This window comes from Lytechinus pictus, chromosome 2 (genome assembly GCF_037042905.1).
Source record: "Lytechinus pictus isolate F3 Inbred chromosome 2, Lp3.0, whole genome shotgun sequence".
NCBI lineage: Eukaryota > Metazoa > Echinodermata > Echinoidea > Temnopleuroida > Toxopneustidae > Lytechinus > Lytechinus pictus.
Genome location: NC_087246.1, coordinates 13841984 through 13855494, shown reverse-complemented (window position 1 = coordinate 13855494; position 13511 = coordinate 13841984). Strand labels below are relative to the sequence as shown.

Sequence of the window (13511 nt, the reverse complement as noted above, 5' to 3'; positions counted from 1 at the left end):
TTTAGAAATCCGTGTCCAGAACATAAGGGTAAAAATTGTACTTCCATCGGCGGATCCTCTCTTGGAGGCGCATAAAACAGGGGGAAATAAAGAAAGAAAGAAGGAAAGAAAGCCTGAAAGAAAGAAAGAATGAAAGAAAGAAAGAAAGAAAATATCCCCATTCACATAAATACAAGAAAAAAAATATCCCCATTCCCCCATGATCGACACCCATATTCACTGTTATTTTTCATGTCGGTACCGATAAAGAATATGGGTTGATGGCCTGGAAGGAAGGCCTACATATAATGATTAAAAAAAAAAAATCCGCCCTGTTCCTAGAACAGGGCGGTGCTGTACTACAGTGGGGGCAGGAGGGCAACCGCCGATACAACTTTACGTGAAAAGGGGGAAACGTTAAACTGAAGAAGAAACTGAAGAGAAGAAGTAGAGAGGTATTGGTCGGGTAACTCTGTATTACCCCTGTAATTTAATTGAGATAAATAAAGATCGTCTTGCCCCCCCCCCCCGTCAATAGGGTGGTGCCGCTGCCCCTGTTCTATATATAGCTATATCTTCAAAGTTCCCTTCTCATTCTCTATCCTTCAAAATAAATACAATAACGTCACTTAAAAAAGGGACTCGTGATCCCTCTCTCAATTATCATTTTTCTATTTCATTTTCACTTTTTCTTACTTCCCTGAGCTGAGAAAAAATATTAAGATTCGTGCCCCGCGCACCCCACCCACTGACCTGCCCACATCCCCCATGCACTCATTCTAATTCGCTTGAGAGCATGGAGCTTTTGCGGATCGTTACCATAGCTTTGTGACCTTTGACCCAAACAATAGTTTTTCACCGGTACCCCGTTTCTCTCCGAACGAAGGCAATGCTTGAAGGAAGAAGACGATTGTAATTGTTTACTACTTCATCATTTCACACTATAAATCTATGATTCTAACCTGATACTGTCTGTGACATTCACAGTTTTTGTGAAAAGCGGATGAAATTCCTCTGTCGGTGTATTAATTTGAAGCATAAGATTAAGAGACACTAAAAATTCAGCTGCTTTTATCGGATTGCTGAAACTCGTACCAGCCGAGCCCGCTGGCGTGGGTATCGTACAGTAAACCCTGTAGATCTAGCTGAACTCAACCAGGGAAAGATGCCGTATCAGAAAGTACCAAAGAAAACGCAACCTCTGTGGCATGATTGGGACTATAAGGCACAGAAAAAAGGTGTCAGGAGTACAGTGTATTCTGTAAATGGAGATGAATATACAGGAGAATGGCTCGACAACAAAAAACATGGTGAGACTGAGATTCAAAAAAAAAAAAACTAATATAGGCAGACCAAAACTATTAAGACTAAGAGTAAAAAAGTCAAAGGTTTTATGATTCTAGTACAAGTTGAAGTAAAAAATAAGTAACGTTGGGGGGGGGGGCTACATGTAGATTGGAAAAACGTGATACTGATAGGCTCTGGATTGATTGTTTGCTCCCAACTTCAGTAATGATCAACTTGTAAATTGCAAAGAATTTAAAAACGAACAAAACCAAAAGTCTTATGTTACTGTTACATAGTTTTTTTCCCAATTGTATTTGATCTTCTGTGCTGCACTTATTATTTCAGACTACCCTATTAAAATTAAATGATATTTACTTGTAAAGTTGTATTTCTCGTCTTAAATGGCAGAGTGTGAATTATATACCAACTTAGCCACTCCCATGGCAGTAATGCCCTGTTGACTGACTTCAATGGCAATGCCCCTCTAAAATGATTGGCCTAATAAATTTTTGATGCCCTTTTGAATTCCCCATTGTGCTGTCATAAAGAAATTTGCACTCTACTATATCTAATAGAAACGGTGGCCTTGCCCTAATACAATGGGAATAGAGCTTAAGTTAGATGATGCTTCCATTATACATTGTTCATAATATGTTTTGGAGAAAACACTATGGCACACCATACATAAAGTACAAGTTTTTTGTCAAATGAAATGCATAAAGTATGGTTGGGATTCCTGTCCAGACACGTAAGCAGATTATAAAAAATAACCTTTGCTCTAGATTTTCCCCAAAGTCGTGCATTAAAATTAATTAGCGTAAATAATTGCAAGTATAACATGTGCTTTGTAATTGTCTGATAATTTTTTTTATTAATGAAGTATTGATCGCAATTTCCCAAAATTACCGTCTTATCCACTTAAGCAACTTGTTTGGACATACAACAACATATTTGGACATACAACAACCTATAAAATAAATATTGGAGGAAATCTAATACTAGACTTCTTTTAATACAAAAAAAGAACAACAAACATTGCCTGTGCATGATTAAACCATGAGTATCTTTATGCTATAAATGATCTCTGGTATTTAAACCATGGGGGGAATGTACCATTCTTCAAACCATCCTAACTTGGAGCTGTTTATTTAATCCAAGACTAAAATGTGTACCAGATTAGTTCTCTTTTACCCCTGAAACCATATATCTGCATTTATTGTAATTACATTGCTTCTTTCATTACAGGCAAAGGAACTTACAAGTGGAAGAAGTCGGGAGCTTTATATGATGGAGATTGGAAGTTCGGAAAGAGGAACGGGTTTGGAACATTAAGTACCCCAATGGAGGGAGGAGGCTACAAAAGAATCTACTCTGGTGGCTGGAAAAATGATAAACGACACGTGAGTGCTCTAAGAACAGGAAACCATGCATGTTAACTTGATTCTTGAGTCAAATATTTCCTTAAATATTTTTTCTGTGAAATTCCTCTAAAAATTTAAGATTAAAAGACTAGAGAAGAAATATAGGAACTGTGGCATGTGGCCGAATAGATTCTAGATGAGTGAGAGTTGATCAAAAAAGGCCCCCTAGAGCTATATCAACAGCTGCATAAGATGTAATTGCAGAAGTTGGTAAAGTTACCTGGAGTGAAAAAAAGAATACCCAGAAAAATAGGAAAATTATTTTTCTAATCTAAATCTTATATGTCAGTTCTGGAGAACCAATCAAACTGATTGTTTGCGTTTTAACTATCACAAAAAAATAGTATTGATGAAATCAACTAAATAAGAATTATCATCAAGTGAATATGATAATGAAAAACGACATCTCAGAAATTTATAAATTACATCATGCCATCTCAAATCTTCATTTTTTTTACCATCATAGAATATTCTTCAAGTAAAAAAAAAAAGAAAAGAAATATATACTGTACGTGTACATGTTTACATAAGGTTCAACTGTCTCAGGATCATTAAAAGTGAAAGATTTGCAGCGAATACAGAAGTGTCAAAACAAATCTTGTCTTTTGGTTTTAGATGCAGATTATTATAGCAGAGTCCAGGGGTGGTATTCTAGAACACTGTCATAACTTTTGTCATAAATTTTGTTATTTCTCTCTGAGATATGACACCGCTATGATACTGTCACAAATCGGTATTCTGAACATTGTCTTTTCCTTGTCATATCTCTCCAAGTTCATTCCCATCTTTTCAGAGGCACCAATCAAAATCACCATTAGTTCCCAGTGGGAGTTCTTCTAATCAATAGGAAGACCCGGTGGCAAGTGGGGCATATCTTCAATACAGTAGCTGGCATCACACAACTGCGTCTATATTGATGCGCTTAATTAGAATGAGAGACAGAGCTGTGAAGAATTTTTAGAAGAGATAGAAAAAAGGGGAAAACAATTAATATGCAGGGCTTAACTAATTGTAGCATGAAAAAATATCTATGAAAATAGTCATGGAAGATGAATGAAATTAATGCCACAATGTAATCTAATTAATAGAATTGTATGCTTGACATTAATAGTCGGCAGGGAATTGATACTAAAAGATATGACAAAATTTTATGACTGCTACAAGTGCTGGACTGTGTCATGAATTTTGTCATATCATTTGCTTGTATATTGTGATTATGTGCATTTAAGAACCGCATATTTTTGGTGCACGCTTAAGAGAAGATTTTTATGACAAAAGTTAACTTATGACATCCACCAGAATACTGATTCTGTCATATCTCTGAGAAAAGAGAAAATGTGGAGAAAAGACAATGATCAAAATATCACCCCAGGGTTTGTTGGATTCTTTGAAATTGCTATCTGTTAAAAACAGATTGTATAAAATTCTGGACGGTCTTGCTCCTGGAGTCCTGGTAATTAAAGCAAACCATGCCTCTGAGAACTAATCATTACTCTACATTACAAGATCCTTCTCAATGCAGAAATCACATCTCGCAAAACCAAGAAAGGAGTATAAAAAAACAGCTGTTCTCCTATACAGCATTGAAAATTTTCAACATGTTATCTGTACGTATTAAATGCTCTGCCTCAATTCCTATTTTAAAGTAAAATCCAAGTGAGCTTATTTATTTGTGTTTGTGTAATTTATACTGTATATACATATACACATATATATTTTTTCCCCCTCTTTTTTGTATTGTGTATATTTGATGTTTGATTTGATTGTGTATGTTATAAATGTGATTGTATAATGTTTGAAATATGAATTGTTTTTATAACAAGGCTCCCTCGTAAAGCAGGCCTCTGGCACTCGGACTACCCTGCTTTTTATGAGGAAAAAATTTATAAATGAATAAATATATAAAATTGAATCAACTTGTGTAAATATTTCTCAAAAGCAAAAATGAAATGCAAAAATCAAGTTTTACGTGCAAACTAATTTCTAATATTTCTTCTTCCAATGTTGTTCAGGGTTATGGAACACATTTTTACTCAGCAGAAGAGTATTATGAAGGAGAATGGTATGCTGATAAACGCAGTGGGTGGGGTAGGATGTACTTTGCTGATGGAAGCACATATGAGGGAGAGTGGTACAATGATGAGAGGAATGGACAGGGCATGCTCAGATTAGGTAGGTTATTCTATTTAAACCATATATTAGTATATAAATTTTGGTTTTAATTTTTTTATGTGCTTATTTGCTAACTGATGTGAATATCTGCAAGTGTAATTTCCCTATTTGTTTATGTACAGTACTTTATTTTTCATTCTATTCAGTATTTGTTTTGTAAAGTTATATTTTATTAATTCATCACTTTGTTACTTTAGTGATCATAAAACATTATTTTTCATTTTAATAAATCTATCTATATTTTCTTTATGGCTGGGGTAATAATATGCTAGAAAGTGCTTTAACCCGTATTGGGAAAAGCGCTATAACTGGCTATTATTATTATTTCATTTATTGAAATATATTTATTCAGGAAAACACAAGATCAGTATAAAAACACTGTTTTATATCAAGGTCCTGACAAGGTTAAAAAGTTACATCAAATTCAAAAATCAAAACTGATATAAGAATATGACCAGCTGCATATGATAAGCTAAAAAAAGAAGAATGACAATGGCAGTTCGTATTTACGCAATTTATTAAAAATTGTTATTTACAAGTTAAAATGAGAAAGAGAAGAGGAACCTGGAACCATTTGCAAACCTTGTGACCCATTAGAGGAGTACACACTACACATCCATCCATCCACCCTATCTCCCAACACACATTCACCCACAATCAATCACAATCAATCAACCCCACCCAGATTCATTAAACAATCACGGTAGACAGATCATCTTGCAATAACACATGAATAAACAATTATTATTTATTTGTTGTTATTATGTATTAATTGTTTGAAATTCGCATGAATTAGTTATAATGATGGTCTGATATTGAATGGTCTTGGGAAGTCCCCCATCAATCAACCAAAATTAGAAACAGAGGAAAAGGAGATGAATTATACTGATGTTTTAACATCTTACTGTTCTTTTTTTCATGGTCAGAATATTTTCAGACATATGCCCCTCTAACATTCTTCTCTCCTCTCTTCTCCCCTCACCTCTATTTCTTGTCAGACTATTAATCTATTGCTGCTCATTGACACTGTGTAAAACAAGTACTCTGTATGCTTAATATCTTTATTGCCATTGTTCTCTGCATGGTTTGTCTCTGTCTCATACTGTGATATCTTGCTTGTGTAAGAATATCTGCCCAATAGAATTGATTTAGCTGTACACCTTTGACATTGCAGGCAGCCTGAATGTAACTGAGCTTGGTCCTGTGAGGCAAAACATGGCATGGTTTCACAAACATTCCATTTCATACCAGAAATATACATTCAAATTGACGTAAGGAATTTTTTAAAGCCAGTATTTTCATATTTCCCAGCTTAAAATTTGAAGGTATTATCATCTTGGAAATTTTTAGTTTCTTGTTCGTACAGAGTCATTTAATAATGGTCTATAAAAACAGTCAACCCCATTCAGTTTTTATTTCGAAGATATTGCTATAAAGCCTATATTACAAAATTCTATCAGGGTGAAACATTGTATTGTCTGTGCAGCGGCTAGTTTTCCCATTTTCATTTATTTCAAGTTATTTGTGTACTGTTTGATTTGAACCAAATGGTAACTTACAGGGGCTATTTTTTTTTTTTAATTTAGGAGGTTAATTCCGTCTTCAGCCCCCATTGTTTTTTTTTTTCATTTTTTTTTAGATGCTGTATAAGAGGTCAATTTCAATTTAAATTTTGTAACCTTTGCTATACTGATGTGTCCTTTAAATTATTTGGAGGATGTGGAAAGTAGGTGCAGTAAACCAGGATGTCTGGGTCAGGGATAGAGAGAGGGTTGCTGGAAACAAAATAATGCATTCAACAGGAGAATAAACATGTTTACAATTTTCCAGATTGCTCTGTCATTACTGCTTATACAACGATAACACAACCCTTCACACACTAAGAACAGAGAGTTGGGAGTTCCTGCTAAGAACAACAAATCTGTAACTGGGGCAGTCTTTATTAATTATGATTTCAACTTTTCTGTTTCATGAAAAATATATGTTAGTTGTTGTGAGGCCTGGTTGTGATATTTCGCTTCTGAGATATAGTGAATACAAAATATATTGTAACAAGAGACTACATTTAATAAGCCCTCTAGTATTTCAGCAATTTATCTGGTAGTAAATGGGAATTATTTACATTATTGTAAATAATCGTTTTTATTGGACACTCATATAATTGATTTGATACAGCATATGACATCAGTCATTTAATTATAAGCAGCATATGTTGCTACACTATGCATTCTTGTATTAAATGTGGTTTGGCATATATATGAAAAAAGGGTTGGGAATTTTAATACATTTTATTCAAGCAACAATGGGCATAATCTAAATGACTGACTGATATTAAGATATACTTTTACAGTTTATTGATCTTATATATAGTTTTAAGATATCAGATCATATGTTTCAAGGTAGTCAATATTACATGTAGTAACTTTGGTTGTGATTCAGAACCAAAATCACCATTACAGCTACTCTTGTAAATTGTTCAAACATGAATAGGCCTACAGACATAAATGTCCTACACATATCAAGATATATACAATGAAAAAAAAATGTCATGATTGTGTACTGCCATAGCATCAAGAATTCTTGCGGTAGGCTGAATTTCTGGTGCTTGCGGATGCATTGCCCACCGGGTTTTTGCAGACAAATCTCAATGTCTGTCACCTTTTTTTATGGAAGGTTATGACTTATATTTAGTCTAAAACTTCCAAGTATTGCTGGTTACATGTTAAGAAAAGATATTGTATTTTGTACTTCTCAGTTTGTCACAATCGGTATTTTTTTTTCAATAAAGTTAATGCTATTGAAAAAAGTGAATGATTCAATGTGGTAATTAGGATCAACACTGAACATTTTTGTCATTACTTGTCAGCAATGGAGGAGATCTTCCATTTCAATCTTATATGTACACCACTCTTGTTCTGAAGGAAAACTAGTGGTGATTAATCTGGCAAGTCTGTTCTTGGTTTCTCTCATTCAGCGACGGAGAACCGTTACGAGGGCACGTGGAAGGATCACAAGAAGAATGGACCAGGAAAGTTCTTCTACTTGGACAAAGGTCAGGTCTATGAGGGTGTCTGGGTCAATGACATTGCTAAGTGTGGCACCATGGTAGACTTTGGCAGAGAGGGAGCTCCAGACCCAACTCAGTATCCCATTCCAGAGGTATGTCTTACACTAATAGGTGTCACATCTGTAGTTTTCTTATAGACACACATGTTAATAATATAGAAGCAAACAAAAATAATGGGCAACAAGGGCTTACACAACACACTCCATGTCCCTTTGACTCTCTTCTCTCTTCATCTTTGTCCTTCTTTCCGTTTTTGAATACCTTTTTAAAAAAACTACTTGGAAATTCATAAGCGTTGGCTGCCCCGTGCTAGCACTGCCCCTGGATTATGATAATTATGAGCATGGTCATTAAATGAATAATTATATAAAAGGGTAATGATATTTTAGTGGTTTAGTAGATAGGGCATATTGAGAATTAGAAAGAGTAAAATTCAAACAGTAGGCCTACTATTTGAGTGAACCCATTCATGTATAAAGTTTCTTTTTGCTAAGTTTATATGTTGTCAACCTTTAATATCTCTAGTCAACTGTTCAGAAGTTAAATAATGGTTGATAGTGGCAGTATTTAGACCTGATAATGTAATATGTGTAATTTACATCCCAATTTCCTTTTACGAAGGTAAAAATTTCCCCAAGTGCATAGACTTCCTGTGGCATAGATTTCTATTGACTTGAGATTGACTGGCAAAGTTTTTCTGTTATCCTATCTTACAGCTGCATTTATGTATTGTTTATCAAATCAAGATAGAATTTTCTGTGAACGCTCGTATGTTCTGTGGAAGGATTTCTATTTTGATGGCACTCATACATCTCTTCCTGTTCTGTTTCATTTTAGATCAAACTTGCAGATGCAAATGGCGTACTCCAAGAAGCAGAAGATATGTTTTTACCTGACAGCGATTGAGGATATAATTACAGTATCAAAATAAACATTCTAATATACAGCCAACTGGTATTGTAATTAAACAATTGAGAACTGGATGATTCTTTAAACTAGCATATTCAAATTTTGTTCTGAGAGGAAATATCCAAGCATTTAATAATTGATGAATTATAAACCAAGAGAGCTATCAATTATAGCTCTTCTGATGTTTACAAAAACTGAATTCTGAACATAATATAGTTGTTCTGAACATTGTAGCATAATGAAATAAAACTAAGATTAATGAAAGTTCATTGTTGAGTTGTTACAGACTGCCATTAGATTAAAATATAACCTATTGTGTAAAGTCTGATAAGTTGAAAACACATTTTCCCCAAAATACATCATATTGAAATAATGAATAATGAATTTTATTCATGGGCTTCTAGTATTTCAAACTTATTTGTTGGGGTAAATTTTATATTTCTAAAGAGCACTATTTATATAATACATGACTTTACTGAATAGCAATTCTTCAGAAATTGGGGCCCTTCAATCCATACACAAATTGCATGTGTAATTGTACACTGCTCATTTATGAGGAATGCAATTCTTGAGGACCATTGTAAAGGATTGCTATTCATAATTGAATAATGGGCAGTGTTGTAAATACCTCGAAATTACAATATTATTTGGTAATCTGTTTATATTGTATTTGTAAATATGTGTACATTATTAATATTTTGTAAGAAAACTGCAATAAAAAAGGAAAATATATCAATACAACGATTGCTCTGAAATGTTATTTAACTTGTCTAAAAGATGTTCATTTTTCTTGAAGTAGTTTAAATCCATGATGCTTGTTATTCTGTGAGGAGAGTGTTTTTTAGAAGACAATATTGAAGTATTTTTCATCCAGAGTGCTATCAATTTTCCATGATAAACATCGGAATAATTTCATACAGGCTGTGAATAGTGACCAGTAAGATCTATATCCTGAGGAATTACTTTTAAATATAAATTGTTTGAGATTTAATTCTAAATCCAGATTTCTACTGGTCACCTTCTATGGCTGATCTAGATCTATTCAAATCTATAAAATGTATCTATTCAAATCTATGAAATGTATCGTATATTAATTAAAAAAAAAAGGAAATGTGCTTACAATCTTTTACAATGCTGCATTTTGATTACATTGAACAAGGAATGAAAGTTTGTTAATCTTTGGTTAACAAGCTTCCAAATTGGTGTTTAGATTTTAAGAACCGGTAGGGACAAGTATTTACAAAGTTATTCATGATTAATTTGTGGTTTCTCATACCATACGTTTTCTGAGAGCCACAATAGCACATTACATAGGTACTAATTAAAAAGAAACGCAAAGTTGAAAATTTGTATAAAAGTAACATTTGTCATTTTGTGTAATTGGACGAGTTTTAGGAGTTTAACAAACTCTGCATCGCTGATTTTCTGCAGTAATTTATAACTCCCAAGTATGATGAATACGACCAGACCTCATTATAAAGGTCATACAAATAATGAACTTGGCATTTTAAACACTTTGTATTCACAAAATGATGTGTAACTAACTAAATAATCGGTGCGAAGAGCGCTGAAGTGCGAGCTGAAAATTTTGATATCTGAGCTGAAAATAAAGGAACATATCTAAGGACTGGTCGTCGGGAATTCGTGAAGAGGATAATCCTGAATGCGAGCATAAAGCGCGGGCTGAAATCATGAAAAGGATGCGTCTCTCAAAGCCTTAAACATGAGCAGATTTTTTTTGCATGTATATTGGTATAAATAACTGGATACTTAAAGGGGAATGAAACCTTTGGAACAAGTAGGCTTGTGTCGAAATTAATAGAAAAATAAAAGAATAAGAACAAAGAAAGTTTGAGAAAGATCGGACAAATAATGAGAAAGTTATGAGCATTAGAATATTGCATTCACTAATGCTATGGAGATCCTCCGATTGGCAATGCGACAAGGATGTCACATGTGAACAACTTTCACTTTGATGGACTGTAAAATACCCCCAAAATGTATATTTTTGCTTTTTCTATGGTGATACAGACTCTTTATCCATCATGTATTCTTTAAAAATCTGTATTACATGCCCTCCTATACATGATCTACTGATAGATGTGATAAAGTAATGGGGAGAGTTGTTCACAAGTGACATCACACATCTTTGTCGCATTGCCAATGTGAGGATCTCCATAGCGTTAGTGATCGCAATATTCAAATTCTCATAACTTTCTCATTATTTGTCCGAGTTTTCTCAAACTTTCGGTGATCTGCATTTCTTTGATTTTTCTGTTTTCACACAAGTTATCTTGTTCCAAAGATTTCATTCTCCTTTAAAGCGCGATTTAATCCACTTGAACAGAATCTCCCCCATATCTTCTTGGGGGCGGTGATTTAGCCCCCGGCCTATGTAAATTGATCTGTAAATTTTGATTTTAATTAAGCACATTTTGTAGCCAGCCGTTAATACTGGGATACATTATTATGATGTCTTGTCCTTGAAAAAATAATCCGAACTCGAACCGCGCGAGCTGCATCGCCCCCCTCCTCTATAGGAGTAAACTGGCTTAAAATGAGTAACTTAAAATAGGCCTATGTATCTCGCCTTTGCGTTAGCCACTTCAGTCCCCGCCCCTCGCACAAGTACACATTTTTACTAAGTGTGGTAAGAGTACTTCCCAAGCATGTTGCTGATTCGCTTACTCAAAGGGGTACACCGGGATGGAAATAGTTATATCAAAATAAAAAGTAAATTTCATCGAGCAAAATGCTGAAAATGTAATCAAAATCGAACGAAATATTAACAAAATTATTGAATTGTAAAATTTAGCAATATTCCGTGAAAACAGTATGCACGTCGTTGTGAAAATTCATTAGTCTTGCTGATGATGTCATATCCACTCATTTTGTTCTTATGTTGTTGAAATAATAATTACTTCCTATTTTTACACGTGTAAATGATTTGCATCCCATATATTAAAATAAGTTGCAGTTGTTAATATATTGTGCATTAAATTAATTTTTGATCCAATTTATTTAGTTCTTGGAGGACAAAATTTGAATAAACATAATTTCATATGAAATACAAATGAAAGATCAAGTTTTATGTGAATTAAGGTTATTATAATTATTGTTGTTGCCGTTACCTTCCTTTTTTGTGTAACCATCTTGTGTTCGTATGATTTGCAATCGTTTAATAATCCTTATTCAATTTTGTAATTGATATAATACGAACACTTAAAAAATATCAATGCTGACTGAAATAAGTGGTGATGATGATGATGATACAAGAAAACCATAGGCCCTATAAGTATTTCGTCAGGCTTTCCACAAATTAATTGTCTAGGCGGATAAAACTTGTATTCGGACAAAGAACAAAAAACAAAACAAAAAGAACAATTAGGGATATGACCTCAATTTGCTCATTGAATATTCATGGAAAATGTTTCACATAATGGTTAGTTTCGGTCATATTCGCTCATTTGGTTTACGTAGCAGACGATGCTAGCCTGCTAGTATGTAGTGTATTTACGCAGACCCTATTGCAAATCAAAATCAATTCCGGACTCGATATTTGCTTTCTAAAACTGTAGCTATATTATAAATATCAGTAGGCAAAGCTTTATAGTACAAGAACATTGTTACTTTCAACATTAAATTCGTTGATTAAGTTTGTTTGGACTGTATTAATTGTTTCAAATGAAAAAGGTCTAGGAACGGAAACTATCATACGTTAGTCACGTGACGTTCTACACAGAAATATGCCATGTTCTGCCTGCTCGATCTCAAAGTTTGGGAGAAAAATAAGATGTAACCATTATACCAGCCATAAAGTACTATACATCAAACAGTAGGTAATCTATTTAGCATTGAGATGACAATCAATCTCGACCTTCTTGACCCTTAGGGATATTCCAATGGGAAAACAAAGGTGCCAGCGTCTCGAAAATATGGGTGGTTTTAGACCATTTGCCATAGCAAGAGTTGTGAACATGGGCACTTTCAAATGAACAGCGAGACGTAAATAGTTAGTTAATTGTAATAATATTTACATCAAATTAATGAAATTGGACAAAATTTTCACACTATTATCAATCTGGTGTGAGATTATCAATAGTTATAAAGATATACCCGGATTTCTGCAATATTACGTTCATGAAAACCACTGTTCCCTGTGTTGAAGCTGTGTGTAGGGACTTTCGGACACTCAAATGCACGCGACTAACCATTATGCAAATTAATGCCATGTCATGACCTTGTTATTCTTTGTTCGATTTTTGATCAGATTTTAAGTGTTTTTTTTCCTGATTTTTTCTTTATCTGTTCAAATATTATTTTCAGCCTGTAGTACCCATTTAATTGCTTTTAATGGCCTTGAGAATTTCGTTTATGCTGATAGCCTTCGGAAAGCTAAAACAATATGTGAAATGCTCAATTGGGATAGTAGCGGCAACAGTATGTTTATGATAGGGGGCAGAAGAGTTTCTCTTTTTTTTTTGGGGGGGGGAGGAGGGGGAGAGGGCAGAGGCGGACAAGAAAGCATTTCATTTTTTTCAGTGTTCGAAATTGGGGGGGGGGGGGTGGGCAATGCTTTGACAGGGGGGGGGGGGGGCAGAAGCCCTCATGCCTCTTCCCTTAATTGGTGCCGGTTGCTACTGCATGCATTGGCTATTGGATGCAAAGCACGGGTG

At 34.3% G+C, this 13511-nt stretch overlaps 1 protein-coding gene across 1 annotated transcript; it reads left to right on the top strand.

Moving 5' to 3' along the window:
* The first annotated feature begins 816 nt into the window (after positions 1-816).
* Positions 817-9950, top strand: LOC129254765 (MORN repeat-containing protein 3-like). The gene is made up of 5 exons (XM_054893283.2): positions 817-1289; positions 2512-2666; positions 4700-4859; positions 7834-8018; positions 8764-9950. Exons 1-5 carry the CDS (start codon positions 1145-1147, stop codon positions 8830-8832), a joined length of 714 nt encoding a protein of 237 aa, XP_054749258.2. The 5' UTR covers positions 817-1144; the 3' UTR covers positions 8833-9950.
* Positions 9951-13511: the final 3561 nt, after the last annotated feature.

Bases quoted from the DNA above. Each gene is read 5' to 3' on its own strand.
- LOC129254765 (XM_054893283.2), top strand. From the start codon at position 1,145: ATGCCGTATCAGAAAGTACCAAAGAAAACGCAACCTCTGTGGCATGAT. The intron at 4,860-7,833 runs GTAGGTTATTCT...TCTCTCATTCAG, and splicing joins ACAGGGCATGCTCAGATTAG to CGACGGAGAACCGTTACGAG. The intron at 8,019-8,763 runs GTATGTCTTACA...GTTTCATTTTAG, and splicing joins CTCAGTATCCCATTCCAGAG to ATCAAACTTGCAGATGCAAA.